The sequence below is a fragment of the Ammospiza nelsoni genome, chromosome 5 (genome assembly GCF_027579445.1).
Source record: "Ammospiza nelsoni isolate bAmmNel1 chromosome 5, bAmmNel1.pri, whole genome shotgun sequence".
NCBI lineage: Eukaryota > Metazoa > Chordata > Aves > Passeriformes > Passerellidae > Ammospiza > Ammospiza nelsoni.
This window is the reverse complement of record NC_080637.1, coordinates 14,937,717-14,955,876: the sequence shown is the minus strand read 5'-3', so window position 1 is coordinate 14,955,876 and position 18,160 is coordinate 14,937,717. Positions and strand designations below refer to the sequence as shown.

The 18,160-nt window shown below is 36.3% G+C and overlaps 1 protein-coding gene across 1 annotated transcript in view; it reads left to right on the top strand.

The window, feature by feature from the left end:
- The window catches only part of LRRK2 (leucine rich repeat kinase 2), a 61,867-nt gene that overhangs the window by 36,950 nt on the left and 6,757 nt on the right, over positions 1-18,160 (top strand). The window contains exons 30-49 of the mRNA XM_059472360.1: positions 623-750; positions 1,798-2,016; positions 4,082-4,283; positions 4,900-4,988; positions 5,557-5,744; positions 6,675-6,829; positions 7,665-7,811; positions 7,965-8,156; positions 8,902-9,048; positions 9,387-9,487; positions 9,659-9,849; positions 10,501-10,661; positions 11,478-11,648; positions 12,994-13,094; positions 13,577-13,771; positions 14,758-14,951; positions 15,240-15,312; positions 16,135-16,319; positions 17,064-17,216; positions 17,922-18,130. Coding sequence (XP_059328343.1) covers positions 623-750; positions 1,798-2,016; positions 4,082-4,283; positions 4,900-4,988; positions 5,557-5,744; positions 6,675-6,829; positions 7,665-7,811; positions 7,965-8,156; positions 8,902-9,048; positions 9,387-9,487; positions 9,659-9,849; positions 10,501-10,661; positions 11,478-11,648; positions 12,994-13,094; positions 13,577-13,771; positions 14,758-14,951; positions 15,240-15,312; positions 16,135-16,319; positions 17,064-17,216; positions 17,922-18,130 — 3,201 coding nt within the window. The remainder of the gene's footprint in view (positions 1-622; positions 751-1,797; positions 2,017-4,081; positions 4,284-4,899; positions 4,989-5,556; positions 5,745-6,674; positions 6,830-7,664; positions 7,812-7,964; positions 8,157-8,901; positions 9,049-9,386; positions 9,488-9,658; positions 9,850-10,500; positions 10,662-11,477; positions 11,649-12,993; positions 13,095-13,576; positions 13,772-14,757; positions 14,952-15,239; positions 15,313-16,134; positions 16,320-17,063; positions 17,217-17,921; positions 18,131-18,160) is intronic.

Here is an 18,160-nt window from a genome sequence, read left to right as displayed (position 1 = left end):
AGCAAAGCACTTAGGATGAGTCTTTGAACCTTGTGTTTCTGGAAACCTTTCTGAGTCTGGAGGAATACAGAAGCACTTCTAAAATCCAGGGCTATTTGAGGGTATAGAAAAGTTATTTTTAAACAGATGTCTGTCATCATTTAAATACAGTCTATCACAATGCATAAGCACAGGTCAGTGCCATTCAAGCTGCATCTCCAGCTTTAGTTGTAATTTTAAGTGCTTAGTTATGTGAATTTATTTTGAAGTTGCTGAAAGTATAGGAGAAAGGAAAGGAAGGAAGTAAAAGGAAAGGAAAGAGTGAGGGAGAAATTCAGTATTGAGGTTTTAAAAGAATCACAACCTTTTAAGTTGTCCATGCAGCAACCATGTTTATCCAGTTAAATCTTACATTGGTATAAAACCAGTGTGTTTAAACATTACACTTCAATCTGTGAGCTACCACTGAGTGCCTTCCTAAAATTCGTAGTTTTTATGGTTTCCTGTCAATTTATATAAAGTTCTGCAAACATTAATTTCACTTCTGAACTCGTGGTTTGGGGACATGTGTTCCTCTGCCTTTTTGTGACCAGCAGATGTTCAGTCAAGGAAGTACTAAACAATGGAAATTTTTGATCATTAGGACAAGAGGAGTTCTACAGTACCCATCCTCATTTCATGACCCAGAGGGCTTTATATCTTGCTGTTTATGATCTCAGCAAAGGACAAGCAGAGGTGGATGCTATGAAGCCATGGCTTTTTAACATCAAGGTAAGACTTACAGAATGGAATTCTCCTTTCCAGGGAGCTGTAGGTGAACAGCAAATTAGCCATAAATATTTATATAGGGGAAGAAGAAAAAAAAATCTTCTAAAAGAAAGAACAGTAGTATTAAACAAGAGCTGAAATACATCATGTATTGGATATGACAGTAATTTTAGACATAAAAAGACATGATCAGCACCGTTTGGACTTAAAATTGTACAAAGTACTGTGAAAAAGAATAGTTTGTATATTCTGGCAATATTTTGAATTTATTGATAAAAATAAGAAAGGAATAGTATTAAAGAAATAATGAGTTAAATTTCATTTTTCTTTTACACCAGTGTAAATTTTGGGGAAATCAGAATTAGCCTAGTTTAAAACTCTTAAATAGATACAGGCCTGAAACCATGCTATTAAGTGTATGCTTAGTATCCTATTATTAATAGGAATTGTTCCAGAACTATGGTAGGGAATTGATCTGAGAACCTGCCTGTGTATTTGTCTTTTTTTTTATAAGTGTTTATCTCCATTTATGGAGCTATTGCATGGTGAGTGAGCATTACTTTTCTTTTATAGGATGCTTAGCCATGACTGGGCAATACACTCACAGAAAGAGTTTGTTTACTGTTCCTGTTAATGAGCTTATCTTTTCCACTCTTTTCACCTTGGACAGTGATACAGGACACAGCAGTCAGTTTAGTGTTGGTGAAAATAATTTCTGATGTGCTCTCCTTTGCTGTGCAGTACCTGCTGATGTTTCCCTGCTGCCCTGTTCCAAAGACAGCTAGCAAAGTACCATTTCTTTTGACTATTCCATTTTGTTGGATGTTCTTAAAAAAAAGTCCCTCTATTTTACTGCCAATAGTGTTAATTTGCGGAGAATGAAATACAGATGTACACTCCTTCCTTTTAGAAAAAGCTGCTTTTTTAATATTTCTCTTTTGAAATAGCTCTCTGAATGTTTGACTAAATTGCTCACATTTTATGTGAATATAAAAATCTAAAATCAACATTTGCTGTTGAGTTAATGAACAGTATGGATCTCACTATCAGGCTCGAGCATCAACATCCCCTGTGATTCTTGTTGGCACTCATCTGGATGTTTCTGATGAAATGCAGCGTAAGGTCTGCATGAGTAAAATCACCAGAGAGCTGCTGAACAAGCGGGGCTTCCCAGCAATCCAGGATTACCACTTTGTCAATGCCACAGAAGAATCTGATTCCATCATCAGACTTAGGAAAATCATCATAAAGGAGAGTCTTCACTTCAAGGTGAGATCCATACTGTTTTAATGTTGAAAACACCTTGTTTTACTTAAGTGAATGCATTTTTGAATATCAATGCGTAATTAAATAAATTACTGTGTGATACCAAAGTCATCTTGCCGTCTATAAAATGTTACAGCAAAATAGTGAAGGAAAATCACCAGGTTTGTTTTAATTTGATTTTCTTCCCAGAAAATTAACTTGAAATCCCAGCAAAGTTCTCTTTTCAAGCACTAGGCCATAAATCAAGTATTCAATGAAAAACAAGCCATCTTTGTCTTACAAAGAAATTTAATTAAAACCTTGGTTTCTTGGGCAGCATCATGTAATTACAGTAAGTATTGCAAGATTTCAGGGGACAGGAAATAGGATGTTGTGGTGATCCTGTGGACTGAGTGATCCTCGTAGACTGGAATATCTGCACTTGTAATTCTGTCTCCAAAGTCATCCCAACTCATTCCCTGCTCTATCCTTAGCCACAACATGAAGCCCTGAGTGTGATGAAGATACCTACTCAGGCATGGAGCTTGTAGAAAGACAGGATCTTATCTGTAACAAAAAGAATATACTTTTTTTTTTAATTTATGCAACAACACATTTTTCATTTTTCATTTATGTCATAGCACATTAAAGAGAAAAAGTGATGTCCTGTGCTACTTAAATTAATGGTCAAGAGCTTCATAAATTGTACCAGAACTCAATTTTCTTCCAAATGACTGTTTGGAAGATTTTATAGAGCAAATGATGTATTTATGATTAGCCTCACACCCGTGGTGCTACAAATGAGTGTAGCACCTCTCTTAAAGCGTACACACCTCTCTTGTTTCTCTCAGGAATTAGCAGCTTAGCCATATCCAGATTGTCTCTAACTTCATTCCACAGTGCAAGGAACAGCTAACCAGTCCTAAATGTCAAGGAGGTGCCCTCTCAAGTGAAATGGGTTAATTCCTCCTCTCATACATCCAGTGGGCATGAATTGAGCTGGTGCTTTTATGTGGCTCTGTGTCTCACCACACTTAGTGAACACCCCAGAGCAGTTCTGCTTTTTGAAAAATGTTGTTCCTTTAATGTCTGCATCTCTTGAGACTATGACTTAAACTGATGTTTAAACTTCTACACAGATGTAAGATGGCCTGAAAGGAGATAATTACCATAAATTATGTAGGTAATTTGTGAAAGGAATGTTACAAGGCTGCAATCTCTAATCTGCTTAGAGATTAGACCACATTAGTTTAATATTCAGCATTGTCATCAAGTACTCCAGAGTCTTTGAAATTACACAAGGTGCTAATTTCATCTGCACAAGGTACCAATTATATTTTTGACACATCAAAAACGTCACAGTACATTGGTGAGAGAAAAATTACAGTTATGAGGCAAGTTTGTAAATATTGGGAAAGTTGTTTCCCATTTCCTCAAAAAAGTTGGTGGGTCAGCATGCATGGAGAAAGGAATGCCTGACTGGGTACTAGTGATTACCAAATACCTAAGGGTGTCTGCAGGAAGGAACAGAGGCTCAGGAAACAGGCACAAGGTACCCATTTGAGTCACTCATTGTGGCTAAATTTATTTCATTCTATTCTCTTGTCCACTGACTGCCAGGAGTGGAGACTTTTAATCAAGCTACTACCCTCTTCCCTCCCATTTATCTAAATACATGGCTAGAGATATTACATACTACAAGAAGTATAGGTTTTTATTCTTAATTTGTATATTGCTCTGTATTAACTGAAGATATATGATATAATCTGCTCATATAGTGAATATTTTCCTTTGAACCAAAGCTTCTCTTTGAAATAATGTCTTCTGAGAGACCTCATTTATTAGTTTTTTATGTACAAGTAATATGGAAATATTTTCTTCTCTGAGTAGTTATTTACAGGAATACATTATAATTCTGAAAGAGTAATTATTTACATCTACCTTTCAGAAGCCATGTTAGTCAATAAATGAGTGTTCTTTGTCCTTTCTGCTTCTATTGAGTGGACATACACTTTATATCTTAGTTTTATCTTCTTCATTTCACATGAATAAATGAATACATTTAAGATTATTATTCATAATTTTACAGATCAGAGATCAGCCAGTGGTTGGTCAGCTAATTCCTGACAGCTACCTGGAGCTGGAAAAGAGAATTTTGCTGGAACGTAAAAATGTCCCAGTGGAATTTCCTGTAATTGATCAGAAGCGCTTGCTGGAACTGGTGCAAGAAGGCCAGTTACAGCTGGATGAAAATGAACTCCCTCATGCAATTCACTTTCTGAATGAATCAGGTAAAATATTCTCTTCTATGTATGTTTGTTACCAGTTTGCTGTAAGTCTGCAGCTGACAGATCTGTACATGATTTTACATCTTTCACAAGGTAGCCACACGATGGTAAGCTGAGGTGTCTAAGCTTGGGTAACATCAGTTTGTTAAACCACATTATTAGGAAAGGACTTCCATGATGTGAAGGATCAGCACTGTAACAGTTTATATCTCTTTCTCTCTTTTACCCCTCCTTGAAGACATTCTACTGCTGGTTAGGCAGCATAGTTGCAGAAGAAAGATGCAATTGCTCCAATCACTCAGAATTGTGGTTAGAGAAACACATGTAACAGTTTATCTCAGTGCAGTACTGACTTCATAAGATTAAATAATAAACCACACAGATCATAGCAAAAAAGCAAGTCAGATTAAAAATCTAACAAAAATTCTGAAAATAAAGGTAAAGCTGAGCATGATGTGCTTGCACTCTACTGTTCTAAGATACTGACATCAATAAAACTGTATTTATTTTTCAAATTCTTTGTCAAGTAATATAATAAAAACAGCCCAGAGTGGAGTGCTTACTTTGCTTGATATTGATCTTGTGCAATGCATTGCTAATTACAGTATTCTTTGTGCAGGTGTTCTCCTTCATTTCCAAGACCCAGCACTTCAGCTGAGAGATCTGTATTTCGTAGATCCAAAGTGGCTGTGTAAAATCATGGCACAGGTCAGACTGAACACTTTTTGTGTATGCATTTATGGTACATTTTCCCCTGTCCAAAATCACTGTAACTCATCAATGTTCCTTCTTCACCATTTCTTTACTGTTTCATAATCTAGAATTTTCTCAAGGACCACATTTTTTCACTTTGCTCTTTTCTATTTCTGTTGCTTTCTGGACAACTGTGTTGTTGCTTCTCTGTTCTTACATTGTAATGTCCTATATCATTTAAACTGCAACAGACACAAGAATACATGTAGAATAGAAAAACCCCATGGATGCAAGGTAATCCTGCAATATGTTGCCACAGGTTGGGATGACAGCTGGAACTTTGGGCTAAAGGCTGTAAGAATGGGGAAGAATTTTAATTGTATGCCAGGTACAGATGGCAGAGACAAGTGAGTGGATATGAAGTTGGATATGAAGCAGACTGACTGCTTAAGTGAGACCATCATTGAAATGTTGATCTAGAAACACTCTCAAAATTTATTATATATACTCATATTTTCTAACCTCTGAAACTTTCATCTAATTATGAATGTACACCTGAAATTGTTTCACTTTTTTTTTAAAGATTCTGATGGTGAAAGTGGAAGGCTGTTCTAAATACCCTAAGGGAATTGTGAAGCGTTCAGATGTGGAAAAATTCCTTTTGAAGAAGAGCAAGTTCCCTAAAATCTATATGTCACAATACTTTAAGCTTCTGGAAAAGTTCCAGATTGCTTTGCCATTAGGAGAGGACCAACTACTAATCCCAAGCAGGTAAGCAAGGAGCTAAACCCAAAAATTACCTCCATAGAGATAGATCAAAATTGAAACCTCCCATCAGGCTAACTAGTTTCACTGATCATCAGAGCTTTTGGTACATGAAAACATGACATACTCTTTGTATATTACATTTTAGTAAATGCTTTCAGAAGAGATATGTTCAACTGATCTTGTAGCAGGTAAAGCTTATGTATCAACATGGTGGGTAAATGGAAACTATAAAGGATAGAATATTTTATGAGGATAGTACTTCTTTTACAGTTACCATGCTTCAAGACTACAGCAAGGAGGTTATAATTTAGTTTCACAGCAGTGTGCCAGCATTAAAGATATTTATTGAAGTTTAAAAGATAACAAAACATTTCCGTAACTTATTTGCATGAAGTGAGAACCACTCACAAGTTACTCAGAGGCACTACCTCCTTCAAAAATTGTACATACTAAATGTGGTGACAAAAATTGTCATGATTTTGAATGTGGTATTTTTGTTTTATCTGAAGCAAATAACTCAGTTTCTGTGCCTCAGTTACAGATTTCCCTAATGTGTTTGGTAATGTTTATGTTGCCTAGTGGAGAGAGTGTTGCATGGCTGCACTGATTAGGATTTTTACGTCCTTCAAAGCCCTGGGATAGGAAGATTTTATCTGAATATCTTACCTGCCTTATGTATGTCTCAGATTTTTCTCATATTTGCATTAAATATCTAATGATCCATTAGCGAGCCACTGTTGGGTTTAAATTACAGTCAGAACTTCACTTTGACACAAGCAAGCATAATAAACAAACACACTATCTGGTAGCTCCCTGACCATCTGAATCATGCACTCATTAATAAATCATGCATTTTACATTATACATAATATATGTCATAAGCTCAGATATATTACATCATCAAATACTGTCTTAATATTTTTCTTCTTTCAGCTTGTCTGATCACAGACCTGTTATAGAGCTTCCCCACTGTGAAAATTCTGAAATTATCATCAGGCTGTATGAGATGCCATACTTTCCCATGGGATTTTGGTCCAGGCTCATCAACAGGTTGCTTGAGATATCTCCTTACATGCTCTCAGGAAGAGGTACAAATCTTTATCTTCAAAAGCAATAGTGTGCAAGTTTGCCTTGAATGCCAACACCTGCATGTTAAAGCTTTAGTCCCCAACACTGTTTTGCTTTAGCTAAATTCTGAACTGTAAGAAATAGACAGTGGTCGTTTTTGTAATTTCGAAGTATCCAGGATCAGATAGTGCCTGATCTCGCAGTTATGTGTAAAAGAAAGTAAAGGTTTTAAGTGGTCCATTTCTCTCCTTCACATGCTAGAGATAGGGGAAATCTTTATGTTTGCTGCTATTTGGTTCCACAAAGAATATAATAAGGGATATGTCTTCCACACAGAAAAACAAACTGTTTTTCTTCAGGTTCATTAATTCTCTCTTTATTTAAGTCTCAAAGCTTTGCTTTTATCAGAAAGAGGGGATATGTCTTCGCTTTTTTCCCAAGAATTCCATGCTTTCATATGGTAATACTCTACAAATATCATTTGTAAATGCCTGATTTCCTGGCATTTGAGTTTTTCTGAGCATCAAATTCTAGTTGCATCCTGCTATTTCATGAGTGTGTGACAGGAAAAATTTAAATCACAGCTTCTTTTCATATTTTGCCTGAGATACTCTGTGCTTGAACCTGAACGTACCTAAGCATTTCTGTAATGCCTTCTAGAACTGAACACAAGTTGAGATATATTTAGTTTTCGTGCTGCCTGCAAGGTTGTAGCCTTTATTTTATTTGTTATTTGGGTAATTATAACTCTACAATCATAGTTATATATTCAAAGTACCATTAATTATTCTAAATATTTTTAAATTGACATTAATGTTAGAGATCAGACTTTTAATCTAATTTTGTGTTTTCTAGAGCGAGCTCTTCGTCCTAACAGAATGTACTGGAGACAAGGCATCTACTTGAACTGGTCTCCTGAGGCTTATTGTCTAGTGGAGTCAGCAGTATTTGACAACAACCCAGACAGTTTTTTGAAAATCACAGCACCTTCTTGCAGAAAAGGTTAATTATTTCTGAGCCTGAATTTTGCTCCAGTTTGATTGCAGCTTGTCATTTTGGTTTGTTGTGCTTCTGCCTTTGGAATATAGAGTTTACCTTTGCAATTAAAAGTATGGCAGACTGGGTCTGTAATTCCCCTCTTTTTGTTTCTTAAAGGGTGCATCCTTTTGGGGCAAGTTGTAGATCACATAGATTCTCTTATGGAAGAATGGTTTCCAGGTTTGTTGGAAATTGATGTTTGTGGTGAAGGGGAAACACTGTTGAAGAAATGGGCTCTGTACAGCTTTCAAGATGGTGAAGAACACCAAAAAATACTACTTGATGACTTGCTTAGGAAGGCTGAAGAAGGTATATATTTATGCCATTTGAGGTATATAGAGGTACACTTGTATCTACACAAATACTGTGCAACATCCCCTTTATAACATTTGGGTATTTCATGTTATTTTAAAATGTTTCATTTCTGTAAGAAAAAATTACAGTGGAAGTCAAAAGCAGCTTGGGGATTTTTTATGTCAGAGCTATCTAGTATAAATAAGAACAGAATATGAGACAGATTGAATCTACTCTGTGTAGTTATATAAAAAAAACAATAATGGAAAGAATAATTTTGTCATAATACTGATAATGCAGCTTCAATCTTGGAACCGAATCCAGCAGATAGTAAAACTAATATTTGATGTCTTGGTTGGATCACATAGCACAGTAATTTAAAAGACAATATTCAGTATGGCATTCTACATACTGACAGCATTCTTTCTTTTTACAGACAGAAAATTATTATTCTTGGTTAGTGTTATGTTGTAGCCATTTTTTTCACATTTGATAGGTACATATATAGAACCTTGAAAATACTTAAACATGGAAGAGCCAAGATTTTGAATGGGAAACTTAATTAGTATGTATGTCTGTGTGCATGCATATGCGCATATATATATATACACACATATAAGTATATATATAAGCACATATATTAATCTTATTTTAGGTACATTGATCTTATGCATTCTAATAGGTCCTCATGCCTTTCAGTGCTTTTTCACTGATACCTTTCTTTTTCTTTCTTTTTCATTTTCTCGTTTGTTTTTCTTAGGTGACCTTTTGGTAAATCCAGATCAACCAAGACAGACCATTCCAATTGCTCAGATTGCTCCTGATCTGATACTGGCTGATTTGCCTAGAAATATTATGTTGAACAATGATGACCTGGAATTTGATGAAGCTCCTGAATTTCTCTTGGGTAAGCATTATTTTGTAGGGTGTGGTTTTTTTATGGAGATTATGTAAACAAATCTATTTAAGTCAGTTCTGCAACATATGAAAAGCATTTTAGATATTTATTTTCTGAAGAAATGTATTATTTTAAAGTATTCTGAATTTCAGGTTATTGAGTATTGAATTTTCCATTAATTTGTGCACTAGGACGCTGGGTTTTATGTGTTTAGTTTACTGATCATGAATCTTAACACAGTAAAATATGTGGATCATATTTTAAAACTGAACCCTTTCAGCTATTATTTTTGAGAAATGGTTGTTATCCCTTTCCTAATAGTACTCTTCCATGTTATTGTTCAACAGGTGATGGTGGCTTTGGATCTGTCTACCGTGCATCCTATGGTGGTGAAGAGGTTGCTGTAAAGATTTTCAATAAACATACTTCCCTCAGGCTCCTAAGACAAGTAAGGAATCCTGCCTTTTTTCTGTAGTGCTGCTCTTGGAATACCAGCCCTAGCAAAGAGTTTTAGAAGTTTAAATAAATTGCAAGTCCTCACTCCAAAACATTCCTCTGTTTACTTCAGATGTAGAGATTATGCTTTTGGCACTATTTCATCTGGTTTTACAATTTGCAGGAGCTTGCTGTGCTTTGTCACCTCCACCACCCCAGTCTGGTGTCTTTGCTGGCTGCTGCAATCCGTCCCCGGATGCTGGTGATGGAATTGGCCCTCAAAGGATCTCTTGATCGTTTGCTTCAACAGGAAAATGCAAGTTTGACTAGAACACTGCAGCACAGGATAGCTCTACATGTAGCAGATGGCTTAAGGTAAATGGGACTTCTGCATTGCTGTAAAAACAGGATATAGCTTCAAAGATGATATACTGCAAATGAAAAGCTTCTGTTCTCTCACATCTCAAGCAGAATATTTCCTGGCTCTGACAAATTCTTGTATTTTTATGGTTGATTGGCTGATATGTAATGTGTACTTTCATTACCTGTTTTGTTCCTGCTAACAAGTGATGTCCATATAAGTAGAGAAATTGCAAGACTCCATGTGGCTGTTGATTTCTTACTGAAATGTCAAAGAAATTAATTTAGTGCATATTTCAAGTTCTGAAAATCCATTAATCACTTTACCTCATTGCAGCGTGACTTTAAAAGGACAAAACCTGCAAGAGGGTTAAGCTTAAGGTTCTAAGATGCATTTTTCAAACTATCAGTGACTCTTCAGATAAAACTTGGTACTAAAATACTGCAATGTAAATAGTAAAGTAGTAAATAGTAAATTGTATTTTTGAACAATTATAAAGTCATTATCCAGAAAGGCTGTGTCTTGGTGGTGATATTTGACATTTTTAACACAGTATTTCATGTTTGAAAGCACAATTTACTGTCCAAGAATAATGCACTCAGTGTGTGTGTACAGATGCATCCCTAACTTGTGAATGCTTTCAGTAAATATTTTTTGATTACTAGGTACCTGCATTCAGCAATGATCATCTACCGTGATTTAAAGCCTCACAATGTGTTGCTCTTTACCTTATATCCCAATTCAGCTGTTATTGCAAAAATAGCTGACTATGGCATTGCCCAGTATTGTTGCCGAATGGGAATAAAAACCTCGGAAGGCACACCAGGTATGGAAATAGGATTTGATTTAAAGTCCATTATGTCCAAAAATAGCTAATATATTTTTCATGTAGTCTGTAAGAAGTAACTCAAATCTATATTCTAGTCAAAAGTCACAACAAGTAGTCCTAATCATATTACAAGTTGTGATGCCAGATTTATACCTCTTGGCCATTCCTCCTGTTCATGTTTTAACACCTTTTAGAAGACTCAAGGAGTATATTAAAGGTTTAAAAAGAAGAAATTAAATTACATGCATTCATATTTTTTGTTGTCTGATTTTAATATGGTTATTGTGATATTGAAATTATACTAAATTATAACTATGCTAAAATTTTTTGCTTTAATTTCCAGTAAAGTGTACGTAAGTCTTAATTTTTTTTAAGACAATAAATATCTTCACTCTTCCCCAACTTTAGAGAGAACCCATTAGCATCCATTCTAAAGCCCTGAACAACTCAATCACTTTGAAAAGTTCCTTTAGGTCTTTTAAATTGTGCTTGGGAGAGTCACTTCAAGTGTTAAATGTTAGTCCATCAAAAAGACTGCAGACTTGCCCTTGATTTTCAGCATTCATTGAAAAAGTAATTATTTTACATTAAAAGGGGCAGGAGCTCTGTAACTGATGTTCTGTCCCCTTCTTTTATACTTACTGCTGATATTTTTGGACATCTGCCAAATACAAGCTGTTGCCAGCCCAGAAATAGTTTGTTTTGCCTTGCACTTCCTGTGCCATTTTTATCAATAATTGTTTACTTTTTAAAGTACAAAGATAGCTTCATCTTGACATGAAGCATACTTATTAATGAATGATTTATTTGCAGGATTTCGAGCGCCAGAGGTTGCCAGAGGAAATGTTATTTACAATCAGCAAGCTGATGTTTATTCATTTGGCTTGCTGCTTTATGACATTTTAACAGGAGGAGGTAGAATAATGGAAGGCTTGAAGTTTCCAAATGAATTTGATGAATTAGCAATACAAGGAAAATTACCAGGTATGCCTTGTTTCTAAAAGTTTTAGCTTTTGTCCTGCCTCCTCCAGAAATAGCATATATTATGAGTTATGTTGTATCTAACAGATCATAGAAGGAGACTTAGAAAAATACATTCTTCATATTCCTTCTGCATTACAATATGGAATTATTAGCTGCTGGAAGGAAGATTAAACAGGCTATCAGGCTGGACATGATGTAGTCATCTGGACAACATAACTTGGGCAACTTCTACCAGTGTTGAGAGCTGTTTAATTTTTATAGCACTACAAGCTGAATGTCTGGTGTTCTTATTTACTGCCCAACAATAGTGGGCGTACTCATGAAACATTCTTTAAGGAATGTTTTGCTCCATTTAGGAAAGAACTGCATCACTCAGTCTGGCATAGCTTCTCCATTATGAGAGGCAGAGTGTTCATGCATTTTCTGCTCCTTAAGGAAAACAGTCCAGTTGTAAGCTCAGACAGTTTCTGCCCCCTTCCTGAAGAGGATATCCCAGGAACTGATGACTAAGTATCCCTTAAATGCAGCTGTATTGACTGTACTATAAGCTCTGTGGAATAATTGAAGTACTAGTTTCTGGAGATAGTACAGTTCCTTCCACCTATGCTCACAATTTCTGTATTTCCACCAAAAGAGGGGCTGGCTGATCTCACAAGCAAACAGTGCCTGTCTTTTGCTGCACTGAATATGTTCATTTGCAGGTATTCATCACTAATGTTACCTCTGTCTGAGGTAGGACTGGAATATTTGCTGTGGATTATGATAAACTAAAAGAAAAAGCAATACAGGCACCATCATGAATGATTTATTCTCAGAGAGCTCAGCAGCTATAGTCATAAGAGACATATTCCAAGCACTAAGCGGGAATTTAAATTTCCATATCTTGTAAATGCTTTATGGAGTTGTTTATCTATTTGCTGTATCTTGTATTGGAAGTTCATCTGTATTCCATATACTCAGAAGAATAAATGTGGAAAACAGTGTTTACAGGAATTGGAAAGACTGTTGACTGAAGTGCCATAGTCTTGAATGGTCAGCATTAATGGAAGCACAGCCCATGTATATCTGGGATTCAGTCCCAGCCACAGGGACATTAAAGAAAAAGATAAAGCAAAATCCATTTCCTTTAACTGCTATTAATTAAAAGGAGTCTAGTTCTAGCATTTTATGCTCTAGCCTATAATGGTAGATGAGCAATTCCAAGCTGTTCATGCTGACATTTTACCTAAGAATGTGATATTTCTTAGAGCAGCTCAGTAAGAAGTTAGATGAATTCTAAAAATAAGAAGGTTAGTTAGAACTATGGTAAATGCTGGTTAATAAGTTATGTAATTTTCCATTCTAGATCCTGTCAAAGAATATGGGTGTTCCCCGTGGCCTGAAGTTGAAAACTTAATTAAAAAGTGTTTGAAGGAAAACCCTCAGGAACGACCAACATCTTGCCAGGTATTACTTAGTTTATTTGCTTTTTTATGATAGATGGCAAGTGTAAAGTTGTGGTTTCTGAAAAGGAATCAGACATTCAGTTAATGAGAAGCACAGGTTTCTTTGTGTTGTTCTTTTCTGGAATGGAAACTGCCATGAAATATTGCCTGCTCTCACCTTCCAGAATAAACTATTCCATTGAAATCTACTAACCACATGTTCTAGCTTGCTATTTTCCTGTGTTGCTGTGTAGCAATTGGAGTGAAACACAATTCAGATTACTTCTGATTTTTTTTACAATTCTGATTACTTTACTGGAGCTATGCAAAAAGCCTTTGTTAAGTAATATCAGTGCAGTTACACAGTGTTCTGTGCCAGTACAAACGACCAAGCCTGCTGAGATACTGTGTCCAAATCTAAAAAATGCTGTTATCTGTTGCTTGTTATTTATTGCTGTACAAGCCATTGTTGTCACCATGGGTGTGCTGTGCCTTTCTTTATAGGTTTATGAGATCCTGAATTCTGCAGAGCTGATCTGTTTGATGAGATATGTCTCCATACCTAGCACATCTACAGCAGAGTGCATGGTGGCTGCCAATCAAAGCTGCAAGAAGGCAGGAGTCTGGATAGGAAATGGGAACACAGAAAAGGCCCAGCTTTCATTTGTTAACCTAAACACAGATGGACATACTTGTGAGGTATGTGGGAAAGTTGACATTTATTCTGTTTTTTCTGGCAGACAGATATATTTCAGAAAAATTAATTGCATTTTTACAGCAGGATATTACTTCTGGAAAGCTAAGCTTTGAGAGGACAAAGATTGCTCATAAGTGAGTCATCTTTGTATCCATGAAATGAGGTAGAAGAGCAGTTGCTTTTTACTCTCTTCTTGTTATCCAGCCTGAACTTTCTCATAATACTGTCTTTCTACTGCTGGGTTACTTTCTTCTACTGAGATGGAAACTATTTCTAGCATGGAGACTACAGAAAGGAGTTAATAGTTAGGCAGACCTTCATATCTCTACCTCCTTTTTACCATCCAGGTTGTCTCTTAACAACTTCTCACTTCCCACAAATGCCATCTCCTTGTGCCACTTTGGTGATGCCCTCCAGTTCTTTTCATTTGATTTTGTACATCTCAATCCTATCCCATCAGCAAAGAGGAAAGGTTTTACCAAGGACTGATGTGCTGTGATGAACATGTGTGCCAGAACTGAGCATGATTCATCATCAAAGTTGTTTCAGTTCTATTTCCATCTGCCATCTGTTGACCATGATACATCTGAATTGCCAGCTTTGGTATAAATTATATGGGTTGTTTTTCTAAAAATAAAATGAGAAAAAGAAATATTAGGCCACTATTTTCATTGTTAGCAATTAGTACTGCAAGAGTTCCATTTTTTCAATTCTAAATAAATAAAAGAGTATCTCTTTTTGTCAGCATTCAGCTGAGAGATTTTCCTGTGTACTGTTTGAGGGGTCCTTCCCAGCACTTGGAAGATAGGTGGCCCAGTTGATGATGTATTCTGCTAATAGGGAATTAGATTTCTTAAAGGGGAAATTAGGCCATGGGTCTGTCCAGAGTCCAAGAAGACTGTGCTATATTTTTATCATCAGTAATTTCTAGCATTTACCATTACTGAAATAATGACCAAGTTGTTTTTCTTCTTCTTTTCTGACTCAGGATATTGCAGACAGTAAAATTATAAGTTTGGCCTTAGTGACTCTTCCTACTGAGAAAGAAAACTGGATTGTAGCAGGAACCCAGTCTGGTTCTCTGTGGGCAGTTAACACAGAAGATGAAACAAGAAGGCATCGTCTGCAGAAAATGTCAGATTCTGTCACCTGTTTGTACTGTAATTCTCTTTCAAAGCAAAGGTATAAATTAATTTTAAATGTTTTGGGTTACATTTTGAAAACACTGCTAAACTGAAGTGTTCAGAAAATGACATCTGTACACACTGCACTTTTGTTCTGACAGCTACTTATTTTGCCTGTTTCCACTTTATTTTGCACCCAGTGCAACTCGGGACTACATTCATGATCACAGGGCTTGTGTTTGCTTTTAGTGTTTAATTGAATACTTGAAATACTAGAGACTCCTCATTTTAATTTTTCTTACCTGATTAAGGCACTTCTAGAATTAATTATTTTATTTTATTTCAGCAAACAGAAGAATTTCTTCTTGGTAGGCACAGCTGATGGCAAACTGGCAGTTTTTGAAGACAGAGCAGTAAAGGTAGACAACTTTGCTGTCTGTTCTACAGAGTGTTATCATTAATGTCTAAAGCAGCTACCAAGAGCTTTATTTCATGCCACTTATTTTTAGCTGCTTCTCTAAAACTAAAATTAATTGCTTCTCTAAAACTGAAATTAATTTTCTATTGCAGTCTGAGAGGAACTTCACTCTTTGCAATAACTGCTGTAAACAAAGGAGTTAAGAGGTGGACAATTCCTTTGAAATGCCTGGCAAACTATCTAGAGACTGACATTACTGGTTGTTGTTAAGAATATTCTAACAGTTTTGACCTCCTTTATTTATTGCTGTAATAGCTCCTTTTTCCTCTCATTTAGTAAATTTTTATATAACAGCTATGTTCAAAAATAAGATATTGCTTAGATTTTCTGTAGATCAGAGTTCTCCTCACAGAACAGATGAAGAAATGCTGGGAGCTGTTTATATCATCTGGCACCTGAAGGTTTAGTTCCTGACCAAGCATTTAGAGCAGTTATGGAGTTGCAGTGCATTTCAGAATTAGAATATGGTCCAGTGTAAGATGTCTTCAGAGACACAGATGTATCTTTCCAGCCAGTCCTTGAATTGTGCCAGGGGTTGCAGACAGTGTCAGTCCCTGCTCTGTTTCTGCTCTCAGGCTGTCTCCTATGGCACGTCCATAATGGGAATATGGTGCTTTTCAGTCAGTAATGTTCTGGAAATGTTCTGGGTCATCAGAAAATCTGGATGAGTAAATTTAATTCAGCAGACTGTGTGGCCTTGTTTTAACAGCATTCTGAGTGTCTGCATCCTCCTTGTTTCTAATACAGAATATATTTTTTGCAGTGTAAGGGTGCTACACCTTTGAAGATACTGACAATAGGAAATGTTAGCACACCCCTGATGTGCTTAAACGAATCCTCATGCTTCTCTGAAAAAAATGTCATCTGGGGAGGCTGTGGAACAAAAATCATTGCCTTAACCAGTGACTTCTCTGTTCATAAGCTCATTGAAACAAAGACAAGTCAACTGTAAGTTCTTGAGTTTTATAAGTGATGTTATTTGTCTCATTTGTTTTCATCAAAGGTTTCTGACAGTACTTGGATGTAATGTCTTGTTCTAGAGCTCATTCTTTGAGTTTGCTTGTTTCTCTTCTTTTCTTTCCATAATGCAGATGGAGTATCAGTGAGTAATGTTGAAAGTGTTGCTGCTTTTAAGCAAGGAAATACATTTTTACTCCATAGAGAATGATGAAGTCAATATCTATGCAACTGATCAATTTTCATCTCCAGTTGGCCTAGTCCAGGCCCTGTTTGTTTTATTTAGAATTACACATACATATTTATCATAGTATTTGTCCTTCCATGTTTGTCAGTGTATGCGTGCATATCCTTGCCCTATATATATTTAATCATGTCTGATTGCTGAATTGTCACTATTTAGAAATTATTGACTGAGGGTTTGGGAGTGTTTGATGTAATTCTCACATGGACAAATCCTACTCTGAAGTTAAAGGGAATTTTTCCTGAGCAGGGAAAACAGTGTTTGATGAGAAAGATTTATTAATAGACTTAGAGCATTTATGTGCCTCCAAGGATGTCAGCAGCCTAACTCTGTTGCTATGAGAATTTATGTTGAACTGTAGGAAGATTAAAGCAAAGCCTTTCAATTGTGTCTTAGCCTAATTTGATTTTAGGGCTGAATGATTCTACAACATCAGAGGGAAACTAATCCCATTCAAAGTAGTATCTGACTGGAGTTCTTCTCTCTTCTAGGTTCTGCCATAATGCTTACAGTGATGCAAACATTGTTTCAATAGCAATAGACAAATCCATCTACTTGGCAAAGAAAAACAGCCATTTTGTGGAAATCTGGGACAAGAAAACAGAAAAACTTTCTGAATTAATTGACTGTGCACATTTTCTGAAGTAAGTGGTTTATTTCAGATTTTTGGCCTGGTCGATAGGAAGGGGAATATCAGATTGCCTTCTCTAGCAGGTACCCTAACCTGCCAGAAGTCAGGCATTTATCCAGTTTGTTGGATTTCCTATCCTGTCTTTTGGCCCAGAACTTCAGAATATTCCATGCAGAATCCCACTTTTTAAAGACCCTTACTGTATTTCCCAATTTCTCTATAATGTCAAGAAGGCTCATTTAGCTCAAGAAAGAAGAAAGTCTTTTGCTGCCCTTCAGGTACTAAGGCTAATCCAGCTACTTCCTGCATCCCCTGAACAAGAATGTTTTTACAGTGCACAAATTCAGTAGGAAATTAGATTTTTATTAATTGTGACAACTTTTTCATTTGCATTTAAATTGTTGCTCTGCCTTAACATGCCACATCCATTTATTTTTATGGTGAGGTTAGGAGCAGGTGTAGGTGTGCTTTGCTGTGCCATTAACCTCCTGCAGACTGGGGGAGAACTGAGAAGTGTTCCTGCCTTCAATTTAAAGGTCTTCTGAAGCAGACCAGATGGCTCTTTGGAGTCCAGTAGTTTTCATCCCAGTTTGTTTGCATGAGAATTTTGTGATTGGCTTGGTGAATATTTGCTTAAAATCTCGTATTCAGAGTGTCATTTAGTAGCTGCAGAATAGGTGCCACCAAATTCCAATGCAAATTCTTTCCATACTTATAGGAACAAAATGGAAAAATTAAATAAGGAATCAAAACACAAACTGGCTTATTCAGGGAGAGTGAAGACCATTTGTCTGCAGAAGAATACTGCACTGTGGATAGGGACAGGAGGAGGACACATCTTGCTGCTTGACTTGTCGACGCGTCGTCCTGTACGAGTTATAGACAAGTTCTGTGATTCTGTTCGAGTCATGGTAACAGCTCAGCTGGGTAAGTAAAACCTTCAAGTGATGAGTACTT